General features: G+C 47.0%; 1 protein-coding gene across 1 annotated transcript in view; it reads left to right on the top strand.

The window, feature by feature from the left end:
- TSEN15 (tRNA splicing endonuclease subunit 15) overlaps positions 1 to 18,422 on the top strand; it is a 265,143-nt gene extending 246,721 nt beyond the window's left edge. The window contains exon 4 of the mRNA XM_069641071.1: positions 18,074 to 18,422. Coding sequence (XP_069497172.1) covers positions 18,074 to 18,272 — 199 coding nt within the window. The 3' untranslated portion in view covers positions 18,273 to 18,422. The remainder of the gene's footprint in view (positions 1 to 18,073) is intronic.
- Positions 18,423 to 18,886: the final 464 nt, after the last annotated feature.

Here is an 18,886-nt window from a genome sequence, read left to right as displayed (position 1 = left end):
GTATGGCGACACCGGCGGCGCAGGACCCAGTGTTCCAATCATGCCAGCTCAGCCGAGGTGTGTTTTTTCTGGACGTCCTGTCAACCCTACACACTTTGGTGTTGGAGATCCAGAAGAGGATGCTGCAGGGCCTGGTTCCTACAGCCCGCCCCAGACCCCTGATCAGCATCCGGTAAAGAGGAAGCGTCATCTGATTACCCCATTTCAGCCCCCACATCCGCGTCAGTCGCCCTCTCCCGCAGTGGACTCAGGGACAGATACGGCCACAGTGACGACAGACGGCGATGGCGATATCGTTGCAGCGGGCGTTTGCTCTCCGCTGCCGAGGGCATCCCCACCAGACAAGGTGGGGGTTCCATTCTATGGTCACCAGAGCCTCTGAGCTTTTCCAGCTTGTTCCCGAGGAAACCAAGAAGGAGGGTTTCCTGTGAGGCCAAGAGGAAGACTATCATGGCGGTGCCCCTTCTGGACGACGTGTGGGAGGAGGGTATTGCCCTCTTGAAGAACCCTTGCACTGCTCTGGCCAAACAGGATAGGCTGGAGAAGTAGTACTGGTTGCCTGAATCCGCACCCAAGTGCCTGAGGTCACGACAATCGCCAGATTCAGTGGTTTCGGTGGCCGCGAGGAAACTGTTTGCTAAACCGTCCTAGTCGGCTTCAGTCCCTCTGGATAGCGAGGGGAAGAAGATGGGCGCCATGGGAAGGAAGGTCATTTACACTGCGATGTCCACCATGAAGGCAGCCAATGCACTGGCGATCCTAGCCAGGTACGACAGGGAGCTGTGATACAAGCTAGCCCCGATTCTGAAGTTCCTCCCCGACAAGAGGATGGAGGCGATCACTCTTCCAGGAGGGAGAGGTAGCGTCGGATCACGCCATCATGGTTGCATTGGACATTGCTGACACTGGGTTCTGGCAGATGGGGAACGGTGTCTGCCTGCCTTCGTCATCAAGCCTGGGTGAAGGCCACAAATTTCCGCCAGAAGGTCCAGGTGAGGGTACTGGACATGCCTTTTTCAACAGAGATAACCTTTTTGGGAAAGTTGTCGACGAGTCCCTACAGGCCATCAAGGCAGATACGGAGACGGCCCGTTACCTGGGTATGCTCCAGCAGCACCTCTCTTCCTTTCGCTCCTCCAGAGGGAAGTCGTGCGGGTCATCAAAAGGTTTTTCCTCGTCGTACCGTCAGCCTTCCAGGTCCACGACTCAGCAAGCCTATGGCGGGCGTTCCCAGGCCTACGTTGGAGGAGGTCGGCGCTGACGTCACCGACAAGATAGGATGCTGGCGCCGAAGCAGGCCTGAACCAGGTCAGGACGTTGGGGCCCCCGCCCGTGCACCCTGGTGGGAGGCCAGCTGATGGGATTCTTGAGCGAGTGGGGAAAAGATCACCACTGGCAGATGGGTGCTGGATGCTCTCGCCCAAAGACATACCCTGGAGTTTCAGCACAGCTGTCTGGGGATCCCTCCGGTGGCCTGGCAACAGCAGCACATCCCTCAGCTCTTGGAGGAGGTGCGGGACATGCTACGAAAAGGGGTGATGGAGCTAGTTCCCCAACGACTGCGTGGCTCCAGCGTCTATTCCAGATACTTTTTTGTCAAAAAGAAGACCGGGGGCTGGAGGTCTATTCTAGACCTATGACGACCTATGAAGTCCCAAAAGTTCAGGATGGTCATGTTGCAGCATGTGCTCGGCCAACTGGAAAAGGAAGACTTCTTGATGGACCTGGAGGACACCTACTTCCACGTCCCCATTCACAAAAAACACTACGTTTCTATGCTTTGTAGTGCAAGGATGGCGCTACCAGTTCAAGGCCCTTCCTTTCGGTCCCCAGGGTGTTCACAAAGTGCACGGCACCGGTGGCGGCCCATCTGCGTCTACGGGGCATACACATGTACCTGTACCTCGACGACTGGCTCATCCAAGCCCGCTCGCGAGAGTTAGCCGTCGGACACACAGAGACGACCGTCCAGCTGCTGATGGATCTGGGAACCACTATCGATTATCCAAAGTCCTGCTTGACAACATCGCACAATGCGCTGTTCCTAGGAGCCAAACTCAACACACTCTCCTGCCTGGCATCACCCTCGGAGGAGTGGGTAGCGGCCATTCAGGGGAAAGTGCAATGACTATTGTCAATGAAGACCGCCATGGTGCGGACCATCAAGTCGCTGCTCGGCATGATGTTGTCTTGCATCTACCTTATCCAGCTCTGCAGGTTACAGATGCAACCTCTTCAGGAGTTTCTGGATGCTTGTTGGATACAGGTGTCCGGAAGCTTCTCGGACAAGATCCCGCCCAACGGGGTGTTCTGTCGGGCGTTAGGGTGGTGGGGCATTAACTCACATTGCCTGAGGCACAGTGTTTCAAACCACCCCCGCCCCACACCAGGAGACGGTCACCACAGACACTTCCCTGGAGGGCTGGGGAGCCCACACCGGACGCCTGCATGCCAGAGGACTGTGGCTGCTGGAGAAGGCTATCCATTGGGCCGTTCGACAGGGATGTTCCTCGTTCCTCTTCACCTGGCGGGAGCCAAGAACACCATTACAGACTCCCTCAGCAGGGAATTGCATACCTGCCACAAATGGGAACTTTGGCAGGACCAAGTGGACTGCATCTTCGTCAAGTGGGGCCGGCCCCAGATAGATCTGTTTGCGATGGTGGCGACCTCCAAATGCCAGAAGTTTGCCAGCAGATTCCCCCAACCGAGGACCCTGGGGGGGTGGTTCTCCTTCCTGTGGGAAGGCTGTTGCTGTACGCGTTTGGTCCGTTGCCTCTCCTGCTACGAGTCATCAGTGCACTCAGACAGTGCCAATGCAGGATGATACTCATCGCCCCAGCATGGCCGAGGCAGATTTGGTATCCGGGCCTTATCAGCTCATCGGCAGCGTCGCTGCCAGTCAAGTTGCCAGTGGTTCTGGATCTTCTCACCAGAGGAGGAGGCGCAATCCTTCACCACGACCAAGGATCACTGAACCTTGGCTCTTGCAGCCCTAGAGTTCGGAGGATATGAGTTGCCGGCGGACTGCAAGGAGGTCCTTGCCAAGACCAGGGAGTCGCAGACTTTGAAGTGCTACCGCAGATTCTTCCATACTTGCTATCCTTGGCCAAGGCCAGACTGGCGCACGCCACCATCAAGGTACATCTGGCGGCTATCTCCTACTGCACCAGGTCTCCAGGTAAATCTTCACTTTGGTCTCATTGGCTCGTCAAAGAGTTCCTCAAAGGACTGTTTCCATCTTTCCCGCGGGTTAAGGCTCCTGCCCTGGAAACTCAACATGGCGCTGACAAGGCTCATGGGGGGCCCCCTTAGAGCCTATGCATCAGGCCAAAGCGAGTAATTGGCAAATTGGTACACCCGGACCAAACAGGCTATGTCCCCGGCAGAAACATCACGGACAATCACAGGAAGCTACATCATATTATTGATCAAACAGAGAAAGTTGATGGCGACCCTGAAAGGGTTCGGGATAGGGCCGGGGTACACGAGATGGGTCAAGATGTTCTACAGCTCCCCGATTGCAGGGGTAAAAACCGGCACCATAATCTCAGATAAATGGCGACTCAGTAGGGGGACCAGACAGGGATGCCCCTGGTCACCTATGTTATATATTCTTGCGTTGGAGCCGTTGACAATTTGCCTTAGGCAACAATATGGTGAGGTGGGGATTCGTACGGCAGGAAGCACACACTTGATATCACTGTATGCCGATGATGCTTCTCTACCTGCGCTTCCCGGAAGAGAACCTACAATGTGTTGGAGGTAATGGAACGCTACACCACCCTCTCGGGCATATCTGTGAACCCGGGGAAGTCTAGCGTGTTCCCCCTGGGGAGATACAAGAATATTCCACTAGAAAGACTGCCCATTCTGCAGATACCCTGGCAGACCGAGACATTTTGATACCTAGGCATAAACATATACCACAAGATAGAGGTAGAGCACAAATACAACACGAAGAAAGCAGTCGCAGGTATCAAAAATAGCATGGTGTTTTGGTCCAGATTGCCCCTCGCCATGATGGGAAGAGCAGCTTTGCTCAAGATGGTGGTTTTGCCCAGACTGCTACACTTTTTTGTAAATGGCCCATACTTGATCCCAAACGGTTCTTTGTCAGACTTCATGGCCTGTGCAGGGGCTTCATATGGCACAATTCTAGGAACAGGGTGGCCCTCTGGAAATTACAAAACCCGTGTGACAAGGGGGGGTATAAACCTGCCGAACTTTGAATTGTATTACCTGGCGGGACAGCTGCTATATGTAGCTAGGTGGTTGTCCGAAGATGAATCAGCGGAAGCCAGGCTTCTGCAGGGTGAGTCTGCCCCATACTTCCTAAAAGAGACAGTGTGGCTGCACAAAACGAAAGTGGCGGAGATGGGGAGACTGTTGGTGCTGGGCTGGGAGGTCTGGCATAGAGCATGGCCAACTGTAGGTGACCCGGACCCGCTCTCTCAGCAGGTCCCGTTGGTGGTGTTATGTGGGGGAGACTCACAACTGATTAAAGGGGTCTGCAGATACTGGGAACCCGTGGGCCTGGCCACCCTTGGAGATATATGGGAGGAGGGGGAGGCATTAGGATTTCAGAGATTAATTGAGGAGACCCGGGTGCATAATGGCCAATATCTTACTCCAGGATTATGATACGGGTGAGGGAAAGGTGGCCCGAAACAGTACTTGCAGAAGAACCTGATGCCACCATAGAAATGATGTACAATGTCTCGGAGGGCGGGCATGAAATATCTTGGATATATGAGCTACTGAGCACGAAGGCGGGGAAGGAGCTGATTCAAGTGAGGTATGACTGGGAGGAGGAGGTGGGGGAACCCATGTCGGATAGAGCCCAAAGGTACCACAAGAAGGTGTCCCGGAATGCGAGACTCCAGCAGATCCAACTATGTCACTCACAGAGCATATTTGACCCCCGGTAGAATAGCCAGGTTGGGTGGCTCAGCTATACAAAAATGCCCCAGGTGCGGGGAGGAGGAGGCTGGGCTGCTGCATATGTTCTGGGCCTGCCCGGAAGTGAAAAGATTCTGGGTAGAACTGAAAACGAGAATGGCCAGCAGTGGGGTGGCGCTTGATGTGGGGTCTGCTTGGGCATGTATGCTTGGGAGCTTTCCTAGGCCACGTAATCTAAAGCATATTAGCAAGATGAAGGACCTGGCCTATATCTTGGCCAAGCGCAGAACCGCAATGTGCTGGAAAGCGGCCCACCGGCCTAGAGTAGAGATGTGGTGGGCAGACCTCCTGAAATGGGTTGAGGCAGAAACTGCGGCCTGGTATGAAGCAGTCACTAGAGGTGGGGAAGAAGAGGTGGGTCCCCTGATAGCCTGGACGCAATTGGTGACATCGATGGTAAACCCCCACCAGGCCACACACGAAACAGAAGACTTGAATGCGTTGATAGGTGTGACACCTGAAGGTGCTCAGGTGGATGGCACGGATATGATGGCTCGAGTTAATGGGGAGAGAGGGGGGGGATGGAAGAGAGCATTTTATAATGTAATGTTTTTAATATTGATCACGAACGTCCTAAATGGTTGTAATGTTTGGAGTGTTGTTTGTTTAAAATAATAAAAATTGTTCCAAAAAATAAAATGCATCAGGCCCCACTCAAGTTCCTCTTGTGGGAAACGGCTTTCCTTGTGGGTGAGATCCAGGCCCTGTCCTTCAAGCAGCCGTATCTGATTTCCACGAATCGAGGATGGTGCTTCGGACACACCCCTCTTTCACGCTGAAGGTTCAACCTCAACGAGCCTTTGGTGTTACCTGTGTTTTTCCTGAAGCCTTCATCACCGACTGAAAGGGGCTTGCAATCGCTGGACGTTGCTCGTGCCTTGAAGTTCTACATGACACGCACATAGAGTTTTTTTTCGTAAAACTTCTCAACCTTCTCAACTGTTTGTGAATTTTGGTCCTGTGTACCATGGGAAGGCCTTATCCAAGGCTTCGATCTCAAGGTGGCTCTCCGGCTGCATCACGCACTGTCATCGGTTGGCAAATTGACCACGGCCCGGCCGTCCGAGCCCCCATTCCACCAGAGCGATCGCTGCGACGGCAGCGTTCCTGTCTGGTGTGCTCCTGCTGAACATATGCACGACTGCTACTTGGAGGTCCACGCACACCTTCACGAAGTTCTACTGCGTCGACAGGGATTCCAGGGAGGAGTCCAGAGTCAGCCAAGCAATGCTACGCAACCGGTTTGCTTGAGGTGAGTCTGTTCCAGACGTAAGAGTTAATTGCTTCTGTTAAGCCTTGCCACCTACCGTGGTTGTGTAATGTTGTACTGCTATGTATTCGTTATTCATGAGCATGTGAATCCATGCCAGACACCATGCTGGAGAAGGAACAAGTTACTTACCTGTAACTATTGTTCTCCAGCATGGGTTTGGCATGGATTCACATGCAAACCCTCCCTCCGACCCCTCTGTGGCTCTTCTTGGTTTTACTTCCCCTTTACGGGCATACCAATTCTGAAGATGGCTGCTTAGGGAGAGGAATGTCATTGGATGGGGGCAGTATGGCCCAGAGGACCGTGATTGGTTTACAGGAGAAATAAAGTTTGTAAGTTTTTACAGAGGATTCCCGGCCAGACGACGGAATATTCATGAGCATGTGAATCCATGCAAGACCCATGCTGGAGAACAACAGTTACAGGTAAGTAACTTGTTCCTTCCCATCTATACTTTCTGAACGGCGCTCCTGCACTTGTCCGTTTCCTGCTTTGCAGGCCTGCAAAGGCTCTCGTCGGTGCTTCCCGTTTAGGCCTGTACAGGATAGTTAAATGGTCCGTGTGTTGCGCTGTAACTCTTGGTCCTTTCTTCCTCTTTGAGCCTGGTTAAACTGATATTTCCTGCCCTGTTACGATCATCAGCCCATTTCCCTGCCGGGGAAGAGCCATCAAAAACTGTTCACCGTGATCAGCGTTTAGCATGCCCTGCTGCTCTTCTCTTCCTTTAGTTGTCTGGTCCATCAGTAAGGTCTTTTTCTTTGTGTTCTGCATCCTCTAGTATGGTGAGCCTCTCTTGAAAATGTCTTGTCTCCCTTTTTTGGTCGTCCATTATGGCATGTTTACAAAAACCCACAGATATGCTTATTTTATATAATAACAACTCGCGCTCCATCACTATGAGGGCCTTGAATACAATTTGGGTTCACCAAATTCATCAGCCCTTCACTCCTACCCTGTCTATTAGTCAAGATGTTTTTCACTGCACAATGCTCAATGCTAGGTCTGCAGTGAGCAATGGGTTGACTATTTCTGATTGTATTAATGAACACCTTTTTAGATATTATATTTAGAACCAAAACCTGTCTCAATGATGATTGGCGTAGCACTATCCAGGTGCTAGTCTTGGATGGCCATTTGAAAAAATGTGCTAACAGACAAATCCGTTGGGGTGGTGGTGTCGTACTATTAAAAGTTAAATATTCTGTTATGTCTCACACTGGGATATTTCATCCCAATTATGCTTTTTTTTTCCCCCTCAAAATGTCTTGCGCCTATTCCATCAGGGACACTTTCATCTATAGGCTCCCGAGCCCTGCCAGTACTTTACTCGCTAGCCTGGATGATTTCTCTGCTCTGCAACCCTGATACATGGCAGACTCCTCCTTCTGGGGGATTTTAATATTTATCCTGATCACCCGTTACTATATTGTTATATTATTTCCTATGCCTATTTCTGTTCTCATAATAGTGGTCACTGCTTGGACCTGGTTTTCTCAACAAACTTGGATATATCTCTTGTGGGAACTCTATCTGTTTCCTGAAGTGAACACCACATTAGGCTCTTCTTAATTAAACGTCTTTCCTTGTCCAATAGAGGCTGACCTTCAGCTCCGACCTCACGGTAAAAATAAAGCCTTGTTAAAATTAAGGCTGACAATTTTACATCACCCTTATCGCAGTGTAATGCTGATTCTCATGTTGATCTACCATGCTGCTACACTTCTCCCCTTTCAAGCACATGAAAAACTCAATCTGTGGTTGTCTGTGGCACAAACTACTCAAACAAATATACAGGAAGAAAGAGAAAATCTGATAGAAATCAAGAGATCCTTCTCATTTGAAGGAAGTTCAGGAAGTCCTTGTTATGCACAAATCAGCAATTGGGAAAGTGAAGTAATCTTTCCTTCATGATCATATTCTTTATGCAACCAATAAATCTGCTAAATTATTCTGTTGTCAAATAGTTTACAAGCCCCACTTCTTTACTTCAGAATTTGGAACCTAATGTTAATCTAGCTAATGAGTTGCACACTGTATTTCTTGCTAAATTTCACAAGATTTATGAAAGTTTCCAAAAGGATAGATTGCAGTCTCCATGAACTGACTTAGCTGCTGTTGTTCAGGCTGAAACTAAGTTTGAAATCAAATCAGGTTTGGAGAAAGAGATCATTTGGTTATTACTTAAGCGCAAACCTGCTCCATCCAGTTCAGAGGTGCTTCCATCCTTGGTCGGACAAGCTCATTCCTCAAGTCTAATCAAATGGATTGCTCGTCTGCTTAACCTCCCCCTTCTACAGGGCCTTGTACCAGCTGATCTTAAAAAAGCTCTTATTACACCTATCCTCAAGAAACCCCCTGGGGAACTACCGGCCAGTTGCAGGGATTCCTTATTATCGCTAAAATACTTTAAAAGTACAATACGCCCACAACTTAACAATTTTCTTGCAGCCGGTAACAATACACTTAATTTTAGGCAAACGAGTGCTGGGCACTGGGTACCTTGGGCACCATTGCCCTTCAATTTTACTTTAAAAGGTAGTGGCCCAACAATTATGTATCTTTATTCATCATTGTTTATTTCAACAATTATTATAAAACTGAACGTGCACAAATATACAATACAGATTTCAAAATGCAAAATAACATTAATAAATCCCCACTTCCCTTCATCTCCCCCATGACCACATTCAAATTTAAGAACCCTCCAGTAGTGCAATAACTTAAGGGAGTTCACATTCAAATCATACTAGACTAATAAATGGTTAAAAACGTGGGGTTGGTTCAAACATTGCGGCTCTTAGATCATAAAAACTCTAAAGTGCTATGTGCATGACGACTTCTAAAACTGTTCGGCTTATCAGTAGATCCTTAAATGGAAATGCCTGTGAAACTGGGCCGCAGGGGAGCTCTATAGTACATGCCAGTCATGTATCCTATCTTATGAAGTGGGGGACTCATATACTCAATACAAAGAGTGTAACGGCTTCATATACTGATTCCCTTAGACCATTGAGTCCCTAAACAAAGTTCTTTTAAGACTAGGGTAAAACTAACTACTAAGTTACATGCATGTCTAATCCCCCAATTGTGGAAATATGTATCTACCTCTGTGACGAACCCTATACAACAATGGCGAATGCTACGTTGTGCTGGTCATTTTACAGAGCATAAGTGCATCCTGCAAATGACTTACAGAATACTCCTCAGTATTGATTTAACATATCTAGATTGCAGCTGAGCTGGGCAAAATTAAATAAAATGCTCAACCGTTTCGATCTCCAAGGAGCATGCAGGACATAAATTGGAAACACATAAGTTCCATGCCTGTAAATTGTAAGCAAATGGGCGGGTACCAAACCTTGGTTTCAGATACAATGTACACATATACATAGGAGTAATCTCATCTAAATAAATCTCAAACTCGAAGTGTAATTTATATTGAATACAAGAACTGTCCAAAGTATGGTTGTTACAGTATCCAAGAAGCGTATGCCTCAGGTAGGTATGGTAAGCTGATTTTAGTATATTCTTCATGTCCTTGGTAATACTAGTGGGCTTGTGCTATAAATGCAAAATTCCCAGAGTGCTAAGGTTGTTCTTTGCATGCATGCACCATGGTAGATCACGACCCCCATGCTGTGCTAGATGGTCACTTAGAGTCCTTATACTTTCCCAGGGCTGGTGATGACCACAATCTAACCCAATATAAAACAGGTCTGAGAGAGAGAGCATCATGCATAGGATATTGATCTAATTTGAGCCACACTAGAACATTATCCATGCTAGATGGAAGGTGTAACGACTGTTTGAAGAATTTATTTTATGTGATCTAAGCTTTGGGGTTCTACTCCATGGCCATAATTGGAGAACTATAAATTGATGCAGCTTTGGTTTTGATGTTGTAAATAGTCTTTGCTAAAGTAAGCACCCCATTACCACCCGTATTATATTCATAGTGATGTACTTATTCTAAGATAACATAATCTAGGGTTAATTATGTTGTGTTTTTTTGTGGGGAGAATAAAACACCATGGCGTTGCTCTTCCCAAAATTGATGGTCAGACCACTATGTTTGTGCTCTGAATCAAAGGAATGAAGTCAATTATTCTATTAAAATAAATACAGAATAATATTGGCAGCTGTGAGGTTGGCGTCATGGAAGGAGACAGACACTAGATTCAAAATTGCACAATCTTTCATTAAAGAAAATGTCATGATGGATTAAGGCCTAATTTACCCTATACTAAGGTGGGACTTCCCTACCTAAAAAAAACTAAGGAGCATCAACGTCAGTAAGATCAACATGAAAATCTGCCTGTGTCCAAATCCTTTATTTGCCCTCACAACTAGGATCAAATAAATTGTAGGGACATCATCTATAACTAACTCTTGCTTTTTCGTCAGCCTTTTCGCCCAAATGTCAATTAGTTCACTGAAATACAGTTTATAAAGGTAAAGGTGCCCTTCCCCAAGTTCAACACAGTTCCAGGGTAAATCATTTCCAGGACACCAACACTTAGGGTTCTCTTCCCCAAGCTTAATGTTCATAAGTAAAGAAAGTATCCTTGAGGCTTTTGCCTTTCAGATGAACTTATATAACTCGGGGTCCATTCCACAAGTCTGATGTTTATCACCACTGACTTTCATAATTTCACTGCAGCAAGCGTCCTTGTTAACATAGAGAAGTTCCCTGGTCAAGGTGCAGTTTCAGACCACACGGTCCACCCATTACAGGTCACGCAACCAAGCGCTTCCAGGCTTCTTTCAGAGTTAAAGATGTGATTCTCCAAACAGTTTCGTAAAGCACACCTTCACAACTTTGTCACCTTGATTTCTTAAAGCCTTTAGTTTAATTTTCTTATTACATTTCAATTAATTGTTCATCAATGGTGTTCATCTTATTTTGTTGTATTCAAAGAAATAGTCAATCTGCTCATCAGATTTTCATTCATAGAATTCAATGTCTCTTTGCTTCTGATAAAGGTAGCTTTTATTCCATTCATTCAATCTGATATTCAAGTTAAGTTTCTTACACTACTTTCAGTCAATGTGATATTCAATTGAAGCAACTTGGTTCATTTCATATAGTACGCTATGTTACTTTCACTTGTTTTATTCAGTTCTGTGATTCAATAATATTGTTTGTTTCACATAAGTAACATTGTTTGTTTCATTCAATGCGTGCAGTTATTTTCATTAGTTTCATTTAGTTTGGTATTCAATATAAGTAACGTATTTTGGTTTGTTCAATGTATTACATTACTAGCATTTGTGAGGAAGGCATGCCATCGAGCAGTAGACACGGACACAATGGATACAAGTTTCGAAAATCTTTGTTTACACTTTTTTGATTTGGATGGTAGAATTCCTAACTGGCCCAAACTCTAAAATGGGAGTAATCTCGACTATTAAACAATAACAACTACGTCCAAGTTAGTCTGGTCAAAACAAAAACGCCTAGACTAAGAAAACCTAACCTTGCCCTCCTTCTTAGAATAACCTGCATTAAGGGAATACCAAAAATGAAAAAAATAGTGTTTCAACAGGAAATGCCAGAATGGCTTCAGCACCAACTCCCTTCCCCAGGTTCAATCCCACAGGGTCTAGAGTCTCTAAAAAAACAATGGATGAGTGAATGACAAAGTTCTGTCAGTCTTGCACACTTTGGCTTACTGGTACAGTTGAACAGTACAATCTTAGTCCTTCACTTTCTGGTAGTTTCTATTACTTCTTTCGGGTTTGCCCGCCTTTCCATCAATACTTAGTTCAAATATTGTTCATTTCTTACAGTTCTGCACAGGCTTCCGTCTGCCGGGCTCGAGCCTCTCTCTCCTTCGTGGGGCAGGGGGATCCCTTCCCCACATTTCTCTGTGGAAGACTTTCAAGACTGCAAGGAATAGACATAGACCCCTGCATGATCACTTCAACATCTTTTTCAACACAATCAACATCATCTCGTGGTACCAATACTTCTTGGTCCTTAGGATTCTCACTCTTTAGTCTGCTCTCTTGGCCTTTTCAAAAAGGTCATGTGTAATACCAAAACCTCTTGGTACTTGTAGTTTCTATTCTCTTTTAGTTTCAAAGTTCATATTGTAGTTATTTGCTTCCACTTGCCTTCTTTGCCTTTTTCAAACGTGCTTATATTTTACTATTTTACTTTTGCCGTCTTGGCATATTTCACAGTTCACAAATGTCACTTTCCGCGTATTCAACTTTCTTTCCTTGTTGTGGTTTCCTATGCTTTCCGCTTGCAATATCTTTAACACAAAACAAAACATTTCACAGAGACTTTCGAATGTGTGACTTCAACTCGCAGGACCACTCTGCTACTTTGTAACCTTGTCTTTCAACAATTGTTCTCTTCATTCGTGTTTTATTAGCACACGCTCAACCTTCAACTTTCAAAGTACAGACACTTTCCTGACCTTTTGTTTCCTTCGATAACTCACTGGCTATGTTAATTTTATTTCCTTCAGCTCAAGGCCGGTACCAGCGCCTCTTCCGTTCCTCTCCAACTCTGCCATTCATCTGGGAGGGTCGCGTGTCGCTTTCTGGCAACTCATGAGGTTCTTTCCTCTGATCGCTCGTCTTTGTTCTACAAATGCTCACGGTCTCCCAAAAGCATGGAAATCTTGCCTAGCTTTCTCTTGATCCTCTCCACTGACCTTTCACCTTCCACAGCCTGGTTCACATCAGTCTCGGAAGAGCTGTTCCTTCTCGTACCCAGCCTCGCTCAGTGTCTGTGCATGCCACCTTTTATCTTCACAGGGAGTGCTAATAAGTGACGAGTGTATATTGTTAGAGTTGCGTGCCTGACTCTGTCTGACCTCATTACAGGGACAGGGCCAATGCAAGTCAGGGGAGGTAATCCTTCTAACCTCATTCCTCATCTTCCTTGGTTTAGACCTTTTGTCATGACAAAGTGGGGAGGAATTATTGGAATTGTAGTTTCTGATAAAATAAGCAGGGATAGGGGTTGAATGGGTTGTGGAAAAAGGGGGATACCATGTTTCACCATTGGGTGCTTCTCCCCCACTCCCGAAGGATCCCCTACCCAGGTGATCCTCCCTAGCTTGTCCACCCCCCAGGGACGGGTTCCAAAGGAGATGGCCTTTCCCTGGCCACCTGAGTACGGGATCCCACAGGGACTAGTTTGTGAAACAACCTCTGGTTTTTCACACATTCATTTCATATTGAATTCAGCTCGGGATTCGGCATAAGTAACGTGCTTGGTTTCATTCATTCAACCGTTATAGTATTTTTTGGTCTTCTTAAAATGCTCCTGTTGTTGCGAGTGTCCCAGACACTTGCCCCGTTTTTGCAGCTCCTCCTCTGTGGTGCTTTCGGTTTCCAGGGGACAGCCAAATAGCCGGGCGCTACACGATGCACTTGCGGGCTGTTCTGCGGGCCTTTGCCTTTGTGCAGAGCCTGCTGCTCGCCTGCCCAGCTGGGGAACCTCTGATCCACATACACCTTCTGACGGGATTCCCAGGACTTCTGATGGCATGTTGGCTTCTCGGCTTCTCTTCCCACATAGCTTGCACTCTGGGCTTCTTGCTTCAGCTTCTGCCTCTGTTCTAATGCTTGTTTGCAGTTCCCCTTTTTATTCACCTGAGCTTTATTTAATAGGCTGCAGGTGTAAGTTAAGGGCTTGCCTTGCCTGACTTGCCTGGCCATAATTAAACCAACTAAGGGGATGTGCCTGAGCTTCGGGCCTCTTTCTCGTCCCAGTATTTGAATGGGAGGAAATCTTTATGGCTCCTAGTTGTCTCTTCCTTGTCTCAGCACTGCCAGGCATTTTCAAGGGGGCGAAAAGTGGAACACATTTATAAGGACCCATAAAGGTCAGGGGAAGATCAGGTTGACTATTCTGAGGATAAGAGGGAATGGATACCATGTCTCACCCAAAGATACCTCACTCCCAATCCCGTAGGGTCCTCCACCCAGGTGATCCTCCTTTGCTTGTCCACCCCCAGGTTCAGGATCCAATAGCAATGGCCTTTCCCTGGCCACCTGCATAGAGGGTCCATAGGGAGTAGGGTTGAAAATACCCTCAGGTTTCTTACGCAGCCTTGTCTAACGCCTGTTTCGATATCAAAATATGTGGTAGTATCACCTGAGCGGCTCTAGCTAACATTAGCAGTATTTTAAAACAATAGAATTTGAATAGCCTTGAGAATATTGGATGGGGCCCCCGCATCGTTCAATGCTTCCCAGAGTCTAACTCTGGGTGCTCCATCAAAGGCTGTCTTAAGATCTATGATAGCTACATATAAAAATGTCTTACTTAGTACCATAGGTTTAGACCAGCACAAAGAGCCTAAATACCTGGTTCCCTGTACTTTAACCTATTTGAAAGCCTGCCTGCAGGTGGCTCAGGACATGCGCCTCTGTTACCCAATCAGTCAGGTCGGATGGCACTGTCTTAGGATATATTTTCCCTGCTGGATCAAGCATCAATATGAGCCTGTAATTTGCAGGCTCCTTCCAGCCACCGTTTTTATAATGTGGTACGATTTCTGCTCTGGTCCATGATATTGGAACCATGGACTCGGATACCACAGCATTAAAGAGCTGGAGAAGGACCGTTGACCCAATCTCGATGACTGACAGAAAAATGAGTGGTATTTTGTAAGGTCCAGGGGGCCATTTGACTGGAGATTGCTACTTAAGCAATATGACCCGAGTGGTGGGGCATTACCGACTCAGGTAATGCCCCGGAGCCCATAGTTATAGGCCCGAGCGAAGCGTGACCGGGGCACTAAAAGCATTTTTTTCTGTCCCGAAAAGCTGCGGCGTTTCGGGACAGAAAAAAAAAAACGACCAGGAAAATGGCCGCCGGGAAAGGGAAAACGGGAGTCCGTTTTCTCTTTCCATGGCGGCCTTCGGGAGCGGACACGCTGGGAACACAAGTGTTCCCAGCGCATCCACTCCCGAAAAAAAAAAGGAGAAGGTAAGTGGGTTTGGGAGGGCGGGTGTGAGGGGAAGGGGGTAGAAAAAAATAAATAAAAAAATACGTACCTTCGTCCCTGCCAGGGGACGATGGAAGCCTCCAGCTGTGTGGAGGCGCGGAGTCTCCACACTGCTGGAGGCTGCCATCGTCCCCCACCAGGGACGCAGGAGCAAGAAGGTAAGTGGGGTGGGGTAGGGAGGAGGGAGGGAAGGGAAAAAAAATAAAGTGCTTACCCGAGTCCCCAGCGGGGGGCGGAGGCAGCCTCTCAGCCGTGGGGAGGCTCGGAGCGGGGATGGCCCCGCTTCAAGCCTCCTCATTGGCTGAGGGGCTGCCACTGCCCCCCCCCCCGCATCCCCTTGCCGAGGACAAGGCAGCTGGAGTCCCAGCTGAGAATCGAAGGATTCTCGGCCGGGTAATGACCCGGCGAGAGCCAATCAGAATGTGTGTTGCATTCTGCTTGACTCTCGCCGGGTACTCATTTAATTTAATTCAGCGTGAATGTTAAAGGTACAAATTCTACTGTGTAAGATAAACGCTCAGGTGTATTATTAGGCATCTTAAAGGGTGGCCTTAGTTCCTCATAGAAGTTGAAGAAGTGCTGGTATCTTTATTGAGGAGAATCAGATTCTTCATCTATTGCAATCTGGATTCCGACCTGGACATGGTAGTCCCGACTTTCAACCTTGCAGTGCATGTCGGGTTCCACTGAGGAATGGTTTTGCGGCTTTCTTTTCGAATAGCCTTCAGGCCGTTAAGCTTGGCCCCATTACCTCAACCTTTGCTCCAGTTTCATGTGGAGTACCACAGGGCTCGTCTCCCCCCCCAAAGCTATTTAATATTTGTTTCTCCCTTGTTGGCAATCATTTCGAAATTTGACAAATCAATTTCCATGCATGTGCTGATGATCTTCAACTGTTTTAGAAAGTTTCCGGCCCTCAGGAGAATTTTACTCTTCTTTAACCGTGTCTCTCCGAGGTCAAATTATGGTTGAGAAACACCAAATTTCAACTCTAAGACAAAGACTATGCTCCTGGGCCCCTCTCATATTTTAAAGGACCCTGTTAGATGCCCTGCAACTAACGTGTTTGACCTCCCCACCAATCTTGTCCATGAAAGTTACAAATTTGAAATGAAACTCACTCTTCATGTCAATGACGTTGTTAGATCTTACTTTTACTGTCTATGCATTTGGATCCTTCTTTTTCTCCCACAAGCAACTCACACAGTGGCAGTGGGCTCTCTTGTAAACTCCCATCTTGATTATGCTAATTCCCTGTTGGATTACCGGAATACCTGATGGGCCATCTGCAATTTACTCAAAATGCAAAATTAAGATTGTACTTGATAATGGGTAAATGTATGGGTTATGCCTTATATCTTGTTCTCCTTAACTACCAATGCCTTTAACAACGGAGCCGTTTAGCTTTATAATGCCTAGTGTTATGTGCATTCACTTGAATGGGATCCTTAGTTTATCGCTCATAAAATGCCTCAAATACAGCAAATGACGAGTTTCTTTTATGCAATTTATATTTATTTGCAGTGACTTGAAATGCAAATGCAGGACACACTGTGTGAGGAAAGGGGCAGACGAGTGGTAATAAGGAACTCGTTTAGGGAGAATTGTGTATGTGATTGCATCCTCCTTAGCGTTCTCCAGCAGGTGCTCATGCGTGATGTTTGCGTAAAGAGCATTTTCCCATGCACTGTAATCCACCACAGCATGCACGCGCTAGATTAGCAATTTAAGCCACTCACTCCCTAGCCCGTGCTCCTGCTGAACCAGCTACTACCTTGCCTAAAAATGCCATCTCCACCACATCCCTTTTTTTATTTTTTATTCCTCTGTGCAATGGCTTCTTGAATGGCGGGTCGGCCAACAAGCATTCTGCTGATGTCCATAATAATTTGGAATATATAGACATTGAATTCTTAGCAGAAACCTGCTTCAGTGACCATAGCAGAACATTGTTAGTTAACCGACTGCTATGGGCTACAAACATAGGACCGGTCCCTGGTGACTGTTCTAACTACCACCAATGCTCTGGCTATGACACATGCCAGAATGCCAGTGTCCCGACAGTCGGTGTTCGAAGTGTATGAAAAGAAGTAGTGGGGCTAGGTTCCCTGCTGGCCTGTCCATGCTCCCCACAAACCCCATCGCCACGCCCTATCCCACGCTCAACTCAAATCCCTAAACAAAAACACCTGCTGCTAAACGGAATGTTCAGTGCAGTGCGCTGAAGTGCACGTTTCAACTTCTTTCTACACTTTTATTTTAAAACGAACCACCTCAGAACGGTTTCTTTCTTATATAAAAGTATAGGCACAATAAAACATTTTTCAAAAACTAGAGGAGGGCCGTTCCCGCCCACTTCGACCACTGCTGACAGTGGTATGGAAATGTCTCTTGCATACATACCAGGCATATGTGCAGGCGCTTTGATCACTGTTGCTTGATTGATTAGGAAACACCTAGTGGTGAAAAGGGACCCCATTTTGCACAGCTGTGAAACCGGGATTTGTCTGGTGGGTAGGGGGGGGTCAAAATAGTGGCGATTAAAATTGGGGCAATAAACAAAGAGCGACGTTGAAATGTCTCTTTAGTACAGTAGGGAGAGAAGGGCGTGTGAGTGGACAGGAGAGGGGCATCAGGAGGGTAAAGGGAAGGAGGCGGTGTATTTGTATGTCTTGTTAGTGCATGTGTAACGCTAATGATGCCCTAAGGCCGCGTCAGAGCTTTACGTTGCAACCGTTGCGTTATGTTAATTGCTTGGAACAAGAATGCTATGTGCTTTGGCATTTACAAAATCCTTTGTTGCTGTTTAGTTTGAGCTTTCATTGGAGCCTAGTTATAATCATTACCTTTTCTCTGCTTTCAGAATAAGTCGAATCATGATGCGGACCCGGGAAGTGGAAGACGACGAGGACACGCCCTCTTCCGTGGTGCTGGCGGTTGTGGCCTCTGACTCCACTGTGGTGTATTACAAGCTGACGGAAGGCTTTGTAGTGCCCGAACCACCGGACATGGTGGAAGATATAGACAATAAACAGTTCCGGAAGAAGAGGCGGAAGCTTTGACGAAGGACCTGCTAGCTTCTGTGGGATCTTAGACATTTTGGAGAAAAAAGTCGTCATATATTAACAATTAAAATGTCTCGCTTCATGTCAGTGATGCGACGCTTACTAAAATTAAATGTTTTTATGAATTTTATAAAAAAGAAAGCAATACATTCTGCGTAACCTTTTTCATTAACCACTGTCGCGCATCCTGAGATTTTGTGCATGCGGGAACGGTTAGGCACAAGACATACAGTCGACAAGAGGTGCAGGGTGCTGTGAGTGACCCCGCTTGATATGGATGCGGGCCTTGCGGGCTGGGTCCTGGCTTTTGTATTACGGAGCGCGCCGTGTCGAGACCTGCACAGGCGATGCCAGGTGTTGGAGGCTTCAGCTGGCTGGGCAGGGTCAAGCCTGCTCTCGGGAAGAAACGTGTGTGCTCCATGTGCAGGCACCTCAAAGCGCCGCGGCCCATTTGATCGCCGTACTCTTTATGCCAAAGCAAAGTGAATGTGAATTGTATTTAGTTGTGTTAGTCGTCACCCCTCCCCCTTTAACTTCACTGGATCTGTCAGAAACACCATAAGCATAGAAAATGCTTTACACCATGCTAAATGTTAACATACCCTAAGACC

This window comes from Ambystoma mexicanum, chromosome 1q (assembly GCF_040938575.1).
Source record: "Ambystoma mexicanum isolate Mex_15411 chromosome 1q, UKY_AmexF1_1, whole genome shotgun sequence".
Classification (NCBI taxonomy): Eukaryota; Metazoa; Chordata; class Amphibia; order Caudata; family Ambystomatidae; genus Ambystoma; species Ambystoma mexicanum.
The sequence above is the reverse complement of the archived record's forward strand: the minus strand, read 5'-3'. Positions and strand labels throughout refer to the sequence as shown.